General features: G+C 41.1%; 1 protein-coding gene across 2 annotated transcripts in view; it reads left to right on the forward strand.

The window, feature by feature from the left end:
- Window positions 1–11,833, forward strand: part of OCA2 (OCA2 melanosomal transmembrane protein) — a 287,533-nt gene extending 275,700 nt beyond the window's left edge. For both annotated transcript variants that reach the window (XM_084841774.1, XM_084841775.1), the window contains exon 23: window positions 11,716–11,833. In XM_084841774.1, the coding sequence (XP_084697900.1) occupies window positions 11,716–11,800 (85 nt within the window). In that variant the 3' untranslated portion in view covers window positions 11,801–11,833. The remainder of the gene's footprint in view (window positions 1–11,715) is intronic.
- The last annotated feature ends 8,290 nt before the right edge of the window (window positions 11,834–20,123 follow it).

The following is a 20,123-nucleotide window of genomic DNA, read 5'->3' on the forward strand; positions in this document are numbered from 1 at the left end:
CTAGTGCAACATAAACAGCCCAGTAGCTGGACATTGTTTGGATTTTTACCATAGATATATTTAAATATGGCCAGCGTTCTCAGTTGCGTGGAGATACAAGAGGCTGTCTTCAAAAGTCACCTTCAACGAGTACAGGGTGATGGGAACGGACAAAGAGATGGCAGGGCTAGTGATCTCTCTCCTCATAGAGCTATAGTGTTGTTTCAGTTGGTCAATTCAGTATGTTTATGAATCTTTGTTTCTATCTATCATCTATCTATCTATCTATCTATCTATCTATCTATCTATCTATCTATCTGAAGCATTGTTGTAAACATCTTGAATAATGTACTGCTTATAAAGAACAGTTGGGAAATCCAGACCTAACTAAAACAGTCCTTGACCTGTTCTGACAGGCCAACATATGGTATATAAAACTGCCACTAGGTACTGGCAGCACAACTGACTGCTTAAGTATTGAATATCTGTCTTGACTATAAATTTGCAGGGTTCTGACAGCTCATTTTTGAGCCATAACTTGTTCTGGAAGTATTTTCCTCTTGTTCACTTCTTTTCTTTTTTCAGAAGAGGAAAAACATAGTATTTTAAGTATACTCAGCTGAATGAGGTGTTGGAGACAAGTAGATATAGAGCAATTTAAGTTTTAGAGGAATCTGTAGATTTTAGCAATATTGAAACTCAGGGAAAGCTGCTTACGGCAGATAGCGGCTGCCTCCTCGCAGAATTGCTCAAAGAATCCCTAAAGCCAGAGAATAAGTCTGTGGGTGTGATGGAAAATACAGACAATGAATGCCATGATGATATACTGTGAATGGACTGGTTCTCTCCCCACCAACCCATAGCTTCTAGGCGATTTATGACAGAAATAAAACATAATCTGAAGAATTCTGCACTGTTTCAGACTGTCTCCAGAGATTGGTTGGACTTCAAAGAGTGATAGCATGAGTTCCTTCCTCAAAATGCTTTCATTCTCCTTTGAAGAATTTATATTTATATTAAGCAAACAAAAATTTGAGAGCGAATGAACCTGGTTAGGACTGGGGGGACTTGACTTGGGTTCAAATCCTCACATGGCCAAGAAGCTCACTGGGTGATCCTGGGCCAGTCACCACCTAACTTAACCTATCTCACAATGTTGTTGTGAGGATAAAATGGGGTGGGGAAGGACCATGTTTGCCATCTGGAGTTCCTTGAAAGAAATGTGGACTATAAATGTAAAATATACATAAATATTGATTAATCTTTTCCTAGAATTATAGTGGTTCAGAAAAATATATTACGACTACAATGGTGATTATAAAAGCAATTCTTTTGTGTATGTTGAAAGCATTTGGTACAATAAGCTCCTTCACATAAAATTACTAAGTGCTGTATCATGTTTCTTTAGATTGTAACTTGTTTAAAACATGCACACACACACCTCTATTATGGTAGGTTTTTAAAACAACAACAAAAATGTATTCCAGGGGCAATGCCACCTTTGATTTCCTTTGGATGAGGGAGCATGGGAAATTTATAGTGGTCTTCTGAAATATGTGTTAGTTACACCAACATGCAGAGAGTCTTTTGGCAGGGCGAGCCATACCCTTAAGCAGAATGATGCAACCTCCTGAGGCCCCTGACTGTTCCCCTCTGCTGGAGCTATGTATGTCACACAACCTGACCTGTACCCCCTAAACTAGACCACTGTCTAAGCTATAGACTACTGCCAGTGTTGAAATTAGGGATGCACAAGCATTTCGTTTCAGTTTTCAAATCACTCGAAAATGTCCCATTCGCAAACCTGAATGTGAATGGAGCGCATGATCTCTGAAAATGTTCGCAACTTCCTGAACTTGGGTGGTCGCATTAAAACATGCACACTTTAAATAATGCACACTTTAAAAAATTCACATTTTCATGCTTTAGTCGATGGGGAAAAAGTGTACATTTTTAAAAATGTGCACTTTTCCCATTCAAAAACCACACTTTTCCTGTTTGAACGAACCTAAAAAATAGGTCACAAATGAGAAGAGGAGCAAGCTGAACTGAGCTTTGAAGCGAAGTTCAGAGAATTTTGGAGAGTTTGAGCAGCCTTGGTTCTTCCACCCCTAGCAGAAATAACATTCAACTGCCAGTTTAGTTGGCTTCTGGACATGGAATGGGCGGGTGGGGGTGCCATCTTTGCCTCAGGCACCAGAACGTCTTGGGCTGGCCCTGCCTATTTGGAAGCAGTCAGACTCCTAAAAACAGGGGAGAGAGAGAGAGAGAGAGAGAGAGAGAGCAGCACTGCACTGCACTGCACTGTGAAATGCTTCATCTTCAACAACACACAGAGAACAGCTCTCTCTGTTCTCTGTCACTGATGACCTAACTACGCACGATGTTAAACGTGTCACCTGCAATGTCATGTTTTTTAAAAATCATCATCATCATCATCTTGCATTATGTATATTCTTTTTTGTTGCCCACCTTTTTAATTTCAAAACAAAATTTTCATGGGAAAAAATACTAAGTTTATGTGGGGGATCAATTTTGAATCAGGATAGGGATCCTGACAGAAATGGTCTCCGACACTGCAATTACTGACAGAGAAAAAGAGCTCCCATTGGAGCTTCTTGCAGCTTGAGGAGGAAGGCGATAGTTACCAGGATCATGGCGGGAAAGGGAGCGTTACACCTCCCCTCCCTGCTTCTCAGATAATAATAATAATATATGATAAAATTAATTTAGATGACCAAATATATCCTTCAATCATATTATGTGCTGTGCTGTCAAATTCCTGCTCTGCGCATTGTCTTCTGTGCCTTCATTTTTAACTTCATAGATATCAGTTGGTTTTATTCATTTTGTATGGGGAATGCAGATTTTAATTTCACAGCAAGGTCATTAGTTTCACCAGCTGCAGTTGCCATTTCATCATCATTTTTTTTTTGGAAACATACATATGTCATAGGGAACTACATCTTTATCTTTTGCCCAACTATTGAATAGCTTCTGAACTGATTTGAAGTCTTGACATGCTTGTGCTTATTTTTTGAACTGCTAAACAAGAGCCCTAAAACTTGGTGAATGAATATTTTGAACTGTATTTACAATCAAACATCAAATGGCTCTATAAAATATTACAAAACAGTTAGCAAGCTATTTCGTACCATAATATTACATTTTTAATGTTCCCATTCCAATTAATCCCTCAAAAACTGTATGAAAAATGAAGATCTGTGTCTTAGGGCTACACACAATTGTCAATGCATTATTGAATCTAACATGCATTTTTTTAAAAATGGAAATATCTCCTATGGGTCCCCCAAGTATGAATGGGACCGTGGTGGACAGGGAGCAGTAGCTTCACCCTTTCCCCACTGGATGGAATGATTTTGATGAAAATTGGCCTACCCCAGTGATATTTCAATTGGAAAGAAAGCTCTCATTGTGCCTGCAGCATGGAGCAGGATGGGTGTACAAAAGCAGAAAATATACAGGATCTGAAGTAGGATGCATATAGTCACAACTTTTAGAGGTTTCAAGGCAAGGAAAAAGACATCAGATGACCTGTCTGCTGACCCATAGCACCACCCAGCCTGCATGCAGGAGAGAATGTTGATGAGTGTAGTAGGAATCTACTGCTCACCTGAGCTAATACTGAGCCTTTCCTGCAACCTGGATATGTGGCAGGCATGCCAGTCCCCCAGGTGGGCTGGGCTGGGCTGGGCCATGAAGCAAGCTCCCAAGACCCCTCAAGGGAATCCCCCAGTTGGCTGTGAGGAGCCCGCCTCAGCTTAACGCAGCCATAGATTTGGCCCAATGCCTCCTCCCACTGCAAATAGCAGCATCGGAGGGGGGATTTTCGTTGGGACAGTGGCAAGGGAAAAAGGGTTATACTTCCCCTTGCTGCCCACTTTTCATCCCCAGTGTCTATTTCCATTTTGGGATTTTTAAACGTGCATGTTAAATGTAATAATGGACTCAATTTCACATATAGTTTAGCCCTTACAGTGTTTTCTAAAGGTAAGAAGGCTAAGCCTGAGGTGTATGTCCTTGGGCAACATATTCCAGAGAGTTGGGATTAAGCCTTGCTTCATGCCACAACAGATTTAAATACCCTTGTTGAAGGAATCCAAAGTAGGGCCTCCTTTGAAGCTCCTAGGGTCTCATTCCCCTTAAAGGGCATGTTGCGGTGTGCTTTGCACCAGCTGTAGCTTCCAAGCTTCAAAGGCAGCCTCATGTAAAGCACACCACAGCAATCAATTCTGTTGGTTACAAGAGCATGTATAACCATGACCAAATCTAGGAGATGTCACTGTTTACACATTAGATGGTGAAAACCATCCTTCTCCACCAGGTGTCCTGTTGGCAGAAGAAGTAGGGAACTAGTAGCGATTCCTATAGTAGGGATGTTTGGATCTGCCAATCTCAGTCTTGCTGAGATTATCAGTTTTTTGAGATCAAGCTCGTTCCGTCCCATTTCTGCATGAGCTTGCAGTTTAAAAAATAGTAATAAATATTTATGTAAATGTGCACTTTGGGCACATTTCCTCAAATGTACGTATTAATGTGCACTTTTCTGTACACATTTTTAAATGTGCACATTTTCCCCCGAGTACTTTAGATTGCCGAAATGCTGTTTTGTGCACACATTTCTCAAATATATGCAATTTATATGCAGTTTTCCCTAATATGCACGTTTTCCAGTGGGGCAGCTCGGGCTCAACCTTGGAGCCAAGGTCCAGGGGCCCTGAAGCCCAAGAGACTGCCAAATGACCACCCAGAAAGTGGCAAGTGCAGAAGCAAACTCCATTTTATCCCTGTAGTTATGAAGATGCTATGATTTAAGTGAGTTTAAAATGCAAAGCTGCACATGCTCAGAGAGAGTGTGTGTGTGTTTTAAATCAGGGTTCCAAACAGTTTTATTGTAGTAGTTATAACATCTCAGAAATGTGGAAGCAGTGTTAAACCATGGAATGGTGGTTGGAGGGGTGTGGGGAGGACACATGCTGGTTATGTGCTTCACAGCTAAAGGAATATACTTGGCCATCTAATCCCCCCCCCCTTTGCCGGTAATGAAGTCCAAGTTTTAAAATCAACTAGGTGCCACCACTGACATTTTGGGTTCACATTTTCCCTGAGATGAGCTGCATTGGAAAACTTGAAAAATGTGGATTTCAGAACTCAGCTCTTTCTTGACTTACTGAAAGACTCGGGATGGGAGGTATGAATATTGGGTAGATCCATAAAAATTAAAAACCTCGATGGAGCAAATCTCTCACAATCTCTGTTTGAAGGGAACCATGGCTCAAGATACATGGTGCCTGGTAGCATGCTGTGGGAAACACTGTCATGGGAAAATGCCAAGATATCTATGGAAAATGGTAGTGGATAGGAAGGAAATGTGCTTATGAGGTTCTGAGGTCAATAAAGTGCACTGGTTCTCATGGGAGGCCTCTGTTGCTTGTGCTTTCTCTAGAAGGTCAGTAAAATGTTTAGTACATATTTTGTTCGAGAAAGAGTGTAGATTTCAACGAAGTAAATCCAGCAGGATTTTTCAAATGTGAAGAACAAAACCTTGCTTTTAATTTCTCTCTCTTGAGATATATCCCCCCCACTCCCCCCAGCACCTCCTCCCCTGATGTGAGGGTTACTGCTGACAGCAGCTGCGTGGAAAAATCTGGGCACAGGCTCAAGAGACAGAAAACCAGAAGCAATTCTTGTAATTTTAGCAATCAGAACAAAATGGGATTATAGGTTTTATCAAGTGATTTCAGTTCCTTGGTAACTACCATGTATGGTAACTAGTAGGCAAGGATGTAGGCATTCTTATGCAAATGTAAGCTATTTGGAATCCATAGCAATTTGGATGTTACTTTACGGATCACAAGCAGCTTTAGCCACCTGCAGTATCTGGCACAACAGGTGCCCAAAGTTAGAGGGTGTTATGGTCACATCTAAAAATTAGGAACCAACTGGTCCAAAGGGCGGTGTGTGTGTGTGTTTTAGGTGTACATATTTCTGGCTGTTTATATTTTGTACTATAGTTTGGCATGTGTAATGGACAAGTAAATTAATAAAATATAAACCAGGAGAGAGAGAGAAAAGGGAAAGGCATTTAAATGGGAAATAAAACCACACTGTAACATTTATAGCATCAAGAGAGTTGAAAAGTGGCACTGCTCTGGCTTCTTGTTCCAATCTTTAGGTTCAGGTAAATAGTGAGGACAGGAAGAACCTGTAGTTCTAGGACAGAAGAGATAGAGATTGCAATGAGCAAATGGATGAATTTGGCTTTGAGAACAAGGGATGAAAGAGCAGGATAATTATCCCCTCGGTGACAAACATTTAAAACGGCCAAGGGTTAAGCCTGGGATCAGTAATGCAGTACTCGTGGCCACCACTGCAGCCGTAGAGACCTCCCTCAGCACCTGCCGACGCCATTAACCTTCCTGTTTTTTTTAATGTTTTTAAATTTATTTTTATTTTTACCTTGGGTCACTGGAAAGCAGCAGAGTTCCCCCCTCCCCCTTTCCCATGCCTAGAATGCCTCTGCTACTTTCTAGCCAGCCAACTAGCTAAAAGTGAAAGGAAATTGTGTGTGCGTGTATATGTGTGCGGAGGTGTGTGTGTGTGGCACAGTTGCTGGGTAAGCTTTGGGGACAGAGGACGGCAACTGTAAGTGTGTTGGGGAGGCAGCAGGGGGCACTAGGGAGGGCTGAGAAAAGCCAGCAAGGGTTTTTTTGGGTGGAGGGAGCCAGCAGAGGGGGTAGGGAGGTTTGGGGAAAGCCAGAAAGGGGGCATGGGCGGGGAGAGCAGCTGGGAAACAGTGTTGGGGTGGAGCGGGAAGGACGTGAGTTTATGTGATGGATGAATGAGTTGCATGGCTGTGTGTCCATGAATGGGTGTGTGTGTGTGTGTGTGAGAGAGAGAGAGAGAGAGAGAGAGAGATTTTGTGTGTTTTCAGTGTTGGGTATGGGGGAATGAATTGGGGTTTGTGTTCCAATTTGGGGAATTAATTTTAGAATAATTTATTTAGAGGTGGCTTGGGGAAATTCACTTGCCTTTCTGTGAAATGAGTGTTTTGTTCGACCAGAAAAGTGTAAGTTCAAAGGAGTGTGAACAGTATTTCTGTTTGTGTTTAACTGCATCAGTTTACTTTTCTGTGAAATGGGTGTTTTACTGCAGTTGTAAATGTTGTATTTACCTACACCCCATAGCAGTCATTTTGTGATGGATGCCCATGACACTTCATCAGAAATCCATGACACTTTACTAAAAGTGTTTGTAAAGTATAAAGAAGGTAATGCTGACAAGTCCTATATACACAATGCTAATATTCTGATGCCACAGTAATTCACCAGGTCCATTTTCTAGTGCTGATATTGTAGTTCTGCTGGTGGGGACAGTTATACTTATGTCTACACCATATGTCTGATACTTTGTCCTTATGGTTAATTCTATATAATTTATTTTCAGTAGCTGGGGATGGGATGGGAGGGGTGAATCAACAGGTGGATGCACAAACTCTTAGTGCAAGCTAAGTTGAGGGGTAGGGGAAAAAAAAAAGGTTGAGTGAGCATCAGAATGCACACCTGTGTGTAGATATGTTACCCTTGCATTATGCTCAATGGCACGTGCATGCTGCTGTGCCATCCACAACTAGTACCATGCGTAGCTGTGTGACTAGAGCTGGGTTGGGCCATAAATAGGCAAAACCTAGTATTCAAGATAAAGAGTATATATGCTGTAAATGGCCAGGATGTTCCCAGTGCATGTGCTTGTAGGTGCAAATTTTGAGCTATGAAGTGCCAGAAATAATGTGATCATCTTGGCAGTATTTTATTTTATTGATCAAGAGGGATAACCTAGGCTTGGATCCTAAGCGAAGATAGCTTAGGACGTTTATGGAAGGAAGGAATATTTTCTTCCCCTCCTTCTCCCCTGCAGCCCCTGTGGCTCCTGAAAAGACTCTCTGGAGGGTCAGCTCCCCCCCCCACACACACAATGTAGGATGGGATGCAGGGAGCTGTTTGGTGATGGTGGAATCACCCAAAACCAGGCTTGGATCCTACAATAAGTTAACTTAGGTAAAGTTTCCTGGCTATCCCACATTGTTCAGGATGGCCCACTGACCTTCCAGAGAGTCTTTGCGGGGTACAGAGTCTGCAGGGGTGAGGGAATAGGAAGTTGACAGGAAACATTCCTTCCATGAACTTAGGACTCAAGCCATAGTCTTTTAAGTGTAGTCAGCTGGATGAAGTAATAGAAACAAGTAGATACAGAGCAATTTAAGCTTTAGAAGACTCTGTAGGTTTTAGCAGTATTAACTCAGGAAAAGCTGCTTATGGCAGATATGTGCCTAGTCAGATTGCTTGAAGAATCCCTAAAGCCAGAGAATGCGTGTGTGTGAATGTGATGGAAAATATAAACAAATGAATACAACACTAATATGCATGTTGGATTGGCTTTTTCTCCCTCAATAGCTTTTAGGTGAATTACGGCATACATTAAAAGTAATCTGAAGAATTCAGCACTGTTTCAGACTGTCTCTCCAGGAGATGAGTTGGCTTTTGAAGGGTGACAGATGCAACATGAAGTTTTGTCCTCTAATACAGTCTGAGTATTGGGCTGTGTGCCCAAATTGTATGTGAGAGGGCTGATAGCTCAATGTAAGGGCCCAGACTACATCCCTGTGGTGTTTCTAGGACAACCCCTCTTCTGAATCCTTGAGGAGCTGCTGTGAGACAGAGGAGGCAATAGTGGGCTAGATGTACAAATGGTCAGATGGTGTAGAAGTGGCTCAGGACCCACAGATGCATTATCACTGCCCTGGGGAATCCAGCCCTACCACTGGGTAGAATGAGGCAGCCACCTCAGGCAGCTGATTTTGGACATCTTGAACGGGCAAAAGTAGTTACTTATTTAATTTATTACTGTTATATTTTTATGGCCATGGAAGGAGAGGGGCACTTGTGGGAATTGCCTCAGATGCCAAAATAACTTCAAGGTACATACTAAATAATATTTACCTTGACTGGACATAGGCAGTGGAGACTTGTGGCTCTGATTTCGGTGGGGTTGTAAATCCATTCCGGGCTTCAATCGGAACCAGCCAAGACTCTAAAGGAGGCCTCCAAGGTGCTGAACCCTACCCCCCAAATAGGTTCAGCACCTTGGATAGCTCCTTTAGAGCTCTGGCTGGTTCTGACTGAAAGCCGACATAGATTCATCAGAGCCCTTCTGAAATTAGAGCCACCAGCCTCCACTGGACATAGGGGTGGGGGACACCATTTGCTGTTCTGCCTCAGGCAGCAAAATGTCTTGGGTTGGTCCTGCTGGGAGTCCTCAGATATGTTTGAGGTTTGATACAAGGCCATGCATATAGGTCTGAGATTCCAACCTTTACCAGCATACATTCCAGCAGCCATTGGTCTGTGTGCAAATGGCAGCCACTGGTCTGTGTGCAAGTAAATCCAAATTTGTTCTTCTCCTATTCTAAAATGGTGCATCATTCAGCTTGTGCATCAAGGCAAGGCATCATAATAGATCCCCCCTGCCCCACACACATACATTTGCTATACCCTGCTTGAATGTTTGTAAATAGCTATGGTTTGCTTCTTTTGTTAGCTTTTCCTCTTGCATCTCATTTGGTTAAAAGGAAGACAGAAGACGTTAGGAAGATTGTGGGCTGTGAGATGGGAAGAATTTTTATTACGGTGAAAGCAGTTAGACCTAACCATCTAATTAAAAAAAAAAAATTTGTACAACCACCACTCTAACATTTAAAATGCTGTTTAATAATTTCATTATTTTAGTTATAATTTCATGAAATTCTAGGGCAGATTACCTTTCAGAAGCCATGAAGTGACTTATGAGATTAGGAAATGTAATGACCTTCTACTTAAACAGCAGTACCTCTTTTAACCAAATGAAAAAGAATGAAGAAACTGTATTTAGAAATAAAAAAGGGGATAAGGGCGCAATCCTATGCATATTTAGACAGAAAAAAGTCAAAGAAGCCCCAGCATTCCCCAGCCAATTTTTGTAATTCTAATTATGAAAACATTTTCAGTCGCATTTTCAGTTTTTCAGATAAAATGACCTGTGCCATATTTATGTAGCTCTCCACATATAACCCACTTAATCAGAATTCAGATTTCTTGAGCTGTGAAGCAGGGCTGGGCAACTTGTGGCCCTCCAGATATTGTTGGACTACAAGTCCCATATGCCCTAGCCAGCATAATCCGTGGTCAAGGATGACTGGACTTGCAGAGCAACAACATCTGGAGGGCCACACGTTGTTCACGCCTCCTGTCAAGTCGTAGTCTTAGTCATCTAGTAAAATATCCTAGAATCATCTTTATGGTCTAAAATACATAAAGATCTCACAGAGTGGAACACATTCACGCATCACAGATCCCTGATGGAGAATCAGTATTCAAGATTATCATCCTTCCAAAGCTGTTCTACTTGTCCTGTCTCTTTGCCCACCTGCCCAACAACTTCCCACTGTTCACAGTTTTTTTTTCATGGGCAGTATCCTATACTGCTGCAACGCCTCTGTTAGTTTACTCACTGCTAGAACAACAGGAACTAGTGCATCCTCAAACAACCCTGGAAACGAGAAGAAACACTCATTTCTGGATTGGGATCTGTGAGGTCCGCTAACCTGCCCCATTCCAGAACTGAGCATTTCTGCTCATTCCGGATGCTTGAGGAACCGCTAGTTTCTCATTGCACTAGCAGTGAGGCCCACTAGCACATGGGCAGCATAGGATACTGCCCCATGTGTTTTGAAACAACTGCAGAATTAAGATGCTCTTTTTAAGGCCCAATGGTGTACTTTAATGCACATTAAAAGACTTCTTTAACTTTGTTGCTGTGCACTAACGCACGGGATAATTCTTACTTTAACTCTTATTTAAGCCCATTGCTTTGCCTTTATGCACATTATTTTAAAGTCTTGTTATGGGCACTGTCCAATTAGCACTGCAACAGTTGCACCAGAGGTGTACATACATCTGTTAGTTCAGTGCAGCTTTAGGGGCCTAATACCAGCATTTCCAGGACACAATATGAAGTGCTATAAAAAACAAAACAAAACAAAACCCAGCAAACCTGGACTGACCACAGATTATGCCAGGATGAATATTTGTACATGTTCTGTACCTGCTCCACAGTACTCTTTCCAAGTTTCTGCAAAGCTTTCATCTGTATCTTGGTTTATTGCAGTGCTGTCGACAATACAGATGTATTATGCAAAGTCATAAGAGGCACAGCAACCCAGGGATGCATGAAATGCGCGCAGCCATATATTCGAAACAGTGATATACATAATCAGTATTTTTCCTTGTAGTTGTATTTGGGAACAGCAAATATGTTCACAAAAATGCTACTTTCCTGTCATCAATTCTTTGATGACCTTCTGCCAGGCTTTGAAAACCTGGCTGTTCAGGCAGGCATTTGCAGTGGGTTAGTGCTTTCTTAGAGCAATGTTGTTTTGTTGATTATGTTGTATTTTGTGTTATTTGTATTGTATACTTCCTAGAGTGGCCGGGTAGCTGGCCAGATAGGCGGCTAACAAATCTAATAAATGAATAAATCAAATCATATATTTTAATCTGTTTCTCAGTTTCTTTAATACAGTTATTTTTAGTTTGAAGAAGTTTGAACCTTTACATTTCAGTGAAAACTGTGGAAACGATGTGTCCTTACTTATCTCTTCTTTCTTTTTCATTGTTTCAGGTTGGGTTTCCCCATGATGATCATGACCTGTATCATTGGAATGTGCTATCTCCTCATTACTCATGTTGTATTGGGTTGGACCTAAGAATATGTATATTAAATATATATACTGAAGACCAAAAGACACTTTCCATCCTCTTCAGCCTCTATTGCATTTTTAAAACCCTGTATGAAAACAAAAGCAATTTGGAAACAAAAATCCTTCACACTGTCACTCCAATCCAGCTTTCTGTTAAGAACGTGGGAACTCCTCTGATGCCTGTGTGTTATTTGTCCACATGGAGATGTCTCCATTCATTTCAGTCAAGAAAGCCAATTTCTGCTTGCATTACCTTGTGTATGAATTGCCTACCCCTAATGAAACAAATAAGGGCCACTCTAAATGCAAGTGATGACCACAACTGCCAGCTAAACAGCAGGGGTGCATGTTCCAAAGAATCACGTAGTACAAATTTTGATGGGTTGTACCATTTCAGACATCAGGTGAGAGATTGTGGCTTGAGTGCTCTACAATATAAAAACTAGCACTTAACGTTTTTAAAAAGCTAGGTTATAATCCTTCCCTTTGACATGTTAATTTTGTGTATGTGGCTAAAATGGTATAGTTGAGGAAAAGCTGCACCATGTGAGTTTTTGGACAATGTTTCAGTCTTCGGTCGATGTTCTTATGTTATTTGGCCACCTTACAGAGCTGAATATTGTGATTTAAGGTTTTCAGATGGTCTTGCTGATTTACTAGTTGGAACTGAGTGAAATGTTTTCCAGGTTCACTTTTCAGCTTAAAAGTAGTGATTTTGCTGAGCCTCCCACTAACCCTTAAATCTTACCATTAAAAAAAAAAAAAGTTTTCTACTCTTCACAGCCACTTTTCCCTTCCTGTGCTGCTGCTTCAGTTGATTTTTTAAAAACTCTGTTTCATACTTTCTCATGATCCCAGCCAATCAGGGATCACACACTGGACATGATGACATCACAGTACTATTTGCTGGCATCAATAACAATCATATAGGCAATCAGGAATCACACTTTTACAGCTCTTTTGCAATGATCCTCCAAAAACTGGTGAAAGAGAGAGGCTTCTTTCAGTTCTGATTAAGATTTTTATGAAAAAGGTGCCTGCTTTTGGCTCAGCCTCATTAATATTCAAAGAAATTTGACCTGAAACATTAATATCACAAGGGACTATATTTTCTCCTGAAATCATGTATCGCTATAGTCTGTATGTACTCACAGGTGAAAACCTTACTTGCTGTGGCAAATATTCAGTAGTTTCTCATTAGGGCTTCCTTTGTCTTTGTCAACATATTTAGCTATTCGTATGAAAGCATCTGTTATTCATCCTGTGCCTGCTGAGGTAGATAAGTAAATAGTAAAGCTAATGAAAGATACATAGTTATCTGTGTTTTAAAATAAACCTGTTCAATGAAGGATTTTAAAGGAAACAATTATCCCTTTTAATCTGGCTCATCATTTTCTACAAAAAAGTATTCTCATGGGAAATATGAATGCTTATTCTACACAGGTTTCTATAAAGAAAACGGGGAATATTTCAGCTTATTAGATAAATATTAGGACTATTTATCTAAGTGTATGAGGGGGATACAGTGACTTCAGTATTTTGGTAGCCAAGGATACATATAAACTTGCCTTTGCTGTTGTTATTCTCAGGAGCTGAAGAGTGACAGAAGGATAGAGTAATTTCCCACTATTTCAATGCATTGCTGTTAGTAAAGTGATTGCAAATATAGGACCATGGAGTAACAGCTATAGAGAGAATAAGTGCATCCCTAAAAAGAAAAAGTGTGATATCAAGAATACTTCCTGAGGTTCAGGAAGTGTTGCCATCTCCTTTCCTGACAGCCATGTTTCAAAGGAGCAATTGTTGCTTCATCACTTCCTACTTCCCACAAGATAACCTGTTGCTCCATTTAAAATGCAGCAGTGGTAACTTCTGCAACACCACACGAAAACAGTACTCCACCTACACACATTGTTTTGTCCTGCATGCATGTTGTCCTTCTTTGGACTGTGTCCATATAGGCTCTTGACAGATGTATGATAGGAGAATTCCAAAGTATGTGGCATTTCCTATCACTGCAGCACCATGAGAGGAGAAACTCTGCCAATTGAAGACAAAGAACTAGCAACCTTGGTTTCAGCTAATGAGGATCCTAGTGTTCTCCCATTTCATGGTTATTAAACCATTTAATATGTGAGATACTACTCCCGGAATTAAATTACAATATGTCTAGGCTTTCGTATCTTTTACTATCATGTTATGCCGAGTATTCAGTGACACTTACGTTGGCTGCTAGGTCAAGTGATTTACTTTGAGTTGGATGCAGATTTAGGGCACAATCCAATGCATGTTTAGACAGAAAAATGTCCTACAACTCCCAGCATTCCCTACCCAGCCATGGCTGGCTGGGGAATGCTGGGAGTTGTAGCACTTTCTTCTGTCTAAACATGCATAGGATTGCATGCTTAGTCATACTTTGAGTGAACCCATTTAAATCAATGGGGTTAGTCATGATTGACAAGTGCCATTGATTTCAATGAGTCTACTCTGGGTATGACTAAGGATGCTTCCAGATAAGGCTTGTATTGTGCAAACACACTGCCTTATTCCTGGAATTTTACAAGGGGACCAGATGTCATTGTCTCCAGTTTGTAGTCCTGTGTTTTCCCATGACTTCTTTGGTCTTTCTTACCAGAAAAAGAAGTTAAAGAAGAAAAGATAGAACAGCTGCACAATGCCTTTTGACTATTAGGACCAAGAACCCTCTACTGGAAGTTCTCCAAGTCTGGATCTAACCCATTGTTTATTAAGCCCTTCTACGATGGTCCCTATCCAGTTTTGGGTGTTGTTCCTCAAATTTCTTTCTTGGATTTCTTGAGATCAGGAATGACCACCTTATCCTGTCTGACAAAAATGTTTTACTGGAAGTGGCATCCTTCAGAACATCCTTAATGTGAGGTGTTTCCCTAGTCCCAAGCAATTATAGAATGACAAAATAAGTATACTGATGTTTAGTGTGTGTTGCCTCTGCAGTAGGCTCTGAACTCTTAATCTAGAGGTGCCAAGATAGTGATAAATCAGATCCAGGTTTACTGATAAAGGAGTACTTTATTGAGTAACTTACAGCACACAGGTGTACCCAGTGGTTAGATCAGACAGCTTCTCTGAACCCAGAACCACTGGGTACAATGGGTCTTATACTGTACATGTTAGCCATGAGGCAGCATAACAGCAGCAAGCACCCCCTAGTATCCATTCCCAGCATAGACTAGCATTGCGTGGTTCTCAGCACAGCCACCTGTAGCTTTAAGTTAAACATCCTCTGTTTCTCAGGCACAGCAGTGATAAGACACTCTCCTCATTAGCAAGGAACCTGCTTGGAACTGCTTCTCACCCTTTTGACTCATCTGGCTACATCAAGAGGCCTGTTAAGGGAAACAGCAGCTCTCTGACCAAAGGCAGACAGCATTATGGATCTAAGCCACTCTAAAACTACTAATAGCTTGGTTCAGGCCTGGGGCCTTACAAGTGGCCATAAAATCAGTATAACTTCATGCTGTCTTGGTCTCTGTATGAAACTCAAAATCAGCAGAGAATGGGGAAATATTTCTTATTTACGTTATGTTTTTATCAGCAGTTATGTGAAGGAAATACTGAGCACCGTATCCAATGGTGTCATTCCACAAACTCAAATAGCACTAGCAGAGCTCCACTGAATCTTTCTGTTGTGCAAGCAGTTTCCCATTACAGTTGTGCAACTGGCTGAGCAAACAGTTAGTCAACCAGTTATGCATAAGGATGTTGCAGGAGTCCTGGAAGGGGGTGGAGTCGGGCAAGTGTGGGGATCCCCAGTCCCTCACTGAGCTACCATTTTGTATAAAACTGGCGGCTTGGCCTTTTTTGTAAATATCCATGTGTGCAAATGGCGGCCATAAAGCAGCCATTTGTGCAAAATTATAGGTGTAAATGGACTATTTAACCTGTAATTTTGCATAAATGGCTGCTTTATGGCCACCATTTGTGCACATGGGCATTTATGAAAAAGGCTGTGCCACCATTTTTATGCAAAATGGTGGCTCAGTGAAGTATCGGGTGGCCACGTGCCAGGCACCCATGGAGCTGGCAATGAGCAGGGGCAGTCAGTTGGTGGGGATCCAGCGAGTGGTGCATGACCTGGACTTGGGTGAGTTCACCCATCCCTAGTTGTGCAAGCTGGTATGCAGCCGGTTGAGCAAGCAGTTGTGCAATGGGTTGCACAATGGATTGTACAACAGTTATGCACAACTGGTTGCACAATGGGTTGCAGAAGCATTATGCACAACCACTTGCTCAACCGCACTTGTACAAATGTAACTTTAGTTGGATTCTTCCTTTGCGCATAGTTCAGATCTAGTTTCTGTCAGTGCAACATCATTTGCGCTAACGGAATTACACAGTTGGATACTGCCCAAAGTATGCCTATTCCTTACTGAGGGCCAAGCATGCTGAATACATGCATTAGGATTGTTTCTCACTCTAACCTATGCGTTATTTCTGCCACTATACTTTTCAAAAAATTGCAAGAGGTTTTTTCCTGTTGATATCTCCTGTAGCTATCATAAAAATGTATCTATATATTAAATATAATAGTATACATGGTGCATATCCCCAAATGTGTGTGCCTTTTTATTTATGCCTTACCAGCACACCAAACATACTGGATTTTGTTTTTTTTTTTGCTCAAAAGATAAGAAGAAAGAAACAAGTCCACTGGAAAATTAAGTTTTCTGTCCCAATGCCTGCAACTCCATAAACATATTTTTTTTTAAAAGCAAGCATGATGATCATTCAAGGTATGGTTAAACTATACGGTGTATTACCTTATTATATTCCACAATGTTAAAACTCAATTTTTGTCATCCTGTTTCAGTTAAGCTCAGAGAGAATATACTTTTCGTATGAAACTGACTGAGAATTTCCTCTTGGAATTTGTCAGGACAAAACCACCTGTCAAATAAAGAGACAACTGAATTTTAATTTCTTATGTTTAGCTGTGTAATGAATACAAAACTTTATAATGGTGGGAAAGACACTTATACTAAACATGTCTGATTAATTGGTATGTAATAGATTCCATCTTCCATGACTTGCTATTGGAGTGGAATTTAGAGATTATGATAGCTGCTTTACAAATCATATGGATTCTTCTAAGCCATGATAGGCAATTTGTTCTGGTCTACTTCTATCCATGGATGTAATATATTTTAAATTATCCTTTTAATAATATTAAAGTTGCCAAGATAAACATTCAAAAGCTAAGAACTGCAATGTTTAAAGTAGCTGGCAGGTTTTCAAATATACCTTTACCTGTTGTATGTGGCTAACAGATATTTGCACATGGAAATAAACGTATGCATTCATATCCAAGCTTGATTAAATTCAATGTATGCAAAATAGTGCTGTAAGGGTATACTCCCCTGCACCATACTTGAAGTTGCACATGCAGAGATCCATGCTGGAATAGTGTGCACAGTTCCAGTAATGGCAGTGGGCTGTACATGAGTATCTGCCCACATATATCTAACAACATTTGGAATGGACAGAACAGGACAGATCACTTTGGTTTTGATGGAGGGAGTAGGGTCAATGTGACTAAATGCAGGCCTTCTCTTTTTCTTCTCTTTCCCTTATGTAGGTGATAATTGCTGACAATATGTTTAATGGTTTTAACACAGATAAACCTGTTTTTTTATGGGTATCATCATATCAGATGTTAATGGCCTTGGAATGCCATTAACAAAATTACATGGTCCCGAGTCAAATGGCAGTGAGGACAAATGAGTCCAAAGCCAGTGACAGCAAAGAAGAAGAAAGAAAATGGTGCTGAGAGGAAACAACAACCAGGAAACAAAAGGATGCTCAGCAGCACTGAGAACAACAAGAACATTTTCTCAAAGAGTGTCAAAAGTTGCTCAGAAATGTTAGATGCTTTTTGAGCTTTTCTAGACGAGGCTTTGATTGTGCGCTCACCATTCCTTACTCATGGTTGTTTAAAGGGTTTTCAGACAAGGACATCACCCTCCAGGTGCAGTCCTGTGTTTAAAAAAAGCACGTGTGTGTGTGTGTGTGTTGGGGGGGAGTGGGGGAGTGGTGAAAATCCAGTATTTTTTGGCATTGCAAAACAAAGCACTAGCCCCCCCCCCCCATAATTGCATTATTCTGCTATATCACTGTGCCATCTAGGGGTTATGTAGCTGAAAGGCAGGAAAGGAAAATAACGTCATGTACAGATCTGATCTTAATTCTGCAATGAATCTGGAAGTAGATACAGCAGGTTAAACAGCCATGTCTAGAAAAGCTGCTTGTCATTCATGAAAACAAAGATGAAACTATGGACGGAGCTGTAAGGTGCTGGTGTGTGCGTGTCTTTCCAGCCGTCATGGTCCAGCACCCTCCCTCTTGCGCCACCTTCATTCTGATTCCACTGCAAACCGGACAGACTGAGCTCTGGGGTTTGAGGGCACCATCTGGTCTGCAGTACCAGCCTGGCTGCACATTGTCAACTGACCCCAATGGCCAATCCCTGCCCACTGAATCCTATAAAGGTCTCAGAGCTTGAACTTTAGTTTGAGCAACTTGTTTCTGGTGTAAGGACACAGCCTAAGTTCCTGCACCTGTTTGGATCTTGGCCCAGCCTCTGGCCTCTCTGAACCTTGTTTGCCTTTTTGGAACTTGCCTGTTTTGGTTTATGAATTTGTGCTGTAAATTCTTTGAACATTATGGAGAGAATAGGCAGACATTTCTCAGCCTCTCTCATAATCCTACAATTTAGGATTAAGTTACTTTCCCCAGTGAACTTGATTGGCAGTAGTTTCATGACAGACAAAAAGATGTACTACTCTACACTTCACATTAATTTATGAAACTCACTGTTGTTAAATGTGGTGTCAGCTGCTAGTTTACATCATTTTAAAATAGGTTAGACAAATTCAGGGAGATCAGTCTAAATGCGATCTACGCAGCTAAATGCAATCTCTATGCACAGATACTGCTTTGTACCAGGTAGTGGGGAGAAACGATGGGACATGGCTGTCCCCCTCATGCACTCTTTGTGATTCTATGGAGGCATCTGGTAGAAAAGAGAATGCTAGACTAGATAGACCCTTGGTCTGATCCAGACAGACAATTCTTACATTCTTAACAAATCTCAACAAGCAGAAAGCTGCCATAGGTGATTAATTACAGCTGCCATTACTACCATGGCAATTGTGTGTCTCCTCAATTGAGGATATTCAGTTAGCTAATTGAAGAGCTTCTTTGCCTCTTCAATAAGGTGTGGGGACTGCATGAGGACTCAAATATCATGAAGGACCCAATGTTTTGTAATGTCATGAAGGACCCCATTTTGGCAAAATATCATGAAGGACCCCCTGTTTTGACATAACCTCTTACAAATAAATGCGGTCCATTTATCAACTGTATTTCTTCCTGATATTTCCCTTGAAAATAAACGGGTATGTTTCCTGAAGCATTCTTGCTGCTTTGCATGTGCTGTGGAAACAGGCTTATTAGAATGGTAGATGTCAAAACAAATGGTAGCATAAGATAAAGTTGTTTGTTACACAAGATTCTCCCTCCCCTTCTCGAATTGTAATCTAATGTTCAGTAACTGGAGAAAGCACAGAGATGGATAAATCCGTTCTCTGCAACTTTTCCCATCTGCGCTGGCTGTTTCTTGCAATATACTAAATGAAGTTATTATGTACTTCAAGCAGTTCAAGACAATGCAGTAAACTCAATTGCAATGCGAATGGAAATTACCAATTCTGTTGTAATTCTGATAATATGTCCATTAGATGAAACATGTTCCACAGGGTTCTTCGCTGTAATGTGTATTCAGTACCTTCATACTGATCTGTAATGAAATACTAATGCAGATAAACACAAGGCACAATCCCATGCACGTTTAGACAGAGAAAAGCCCTACAACTCCCAGCATGGCTGGCTGGGGGCATGCTGGGAGTTGTAGGACTTTTTCCTATTTAAAGATGATAGGCTCGCACCCTTATTTAGTTAGGCAATAGAAAATGAACCTGCTGATGTTAAGTATGTCAACATATGAAAACATTGGGGGCGGGGGATTAGAGGTAGGAGATCTTCTCTCCCCCAGACTCACATTCAACTGGTTTAGAAATGAATTTAGTTATTTAAAACAAACAACAACATGCTACAGAGTACACTAGGGCACTGGAGAGGAGGAAGAGGGAAAGACCTCTCTCTTTACCTCTCCCCACAAAGGAACACAGGATCTAACACAGTATTTGCCACACTGACTGACACCAGTTCTCCAGATTTTCAGGCAGGATTCTTTGCTATCCCTACCAGGAGATGCCAAGGACTGAACCAGGGA

Source organism: Heloderma suspectum, chromosome 3 (assembly GCF_057233095.1).
Source record: "Heloderma suspectum isolate Gila_16-S chromosome 3, 16-S_ref, whole genome shotgun sequence".
NCBI classification, from domain to species: Eukaryota; Metazoa; Chordata; class Lepidosauria; order Squamata; family Helodermatidae; genus Heloderma; species Heloderma suspectum.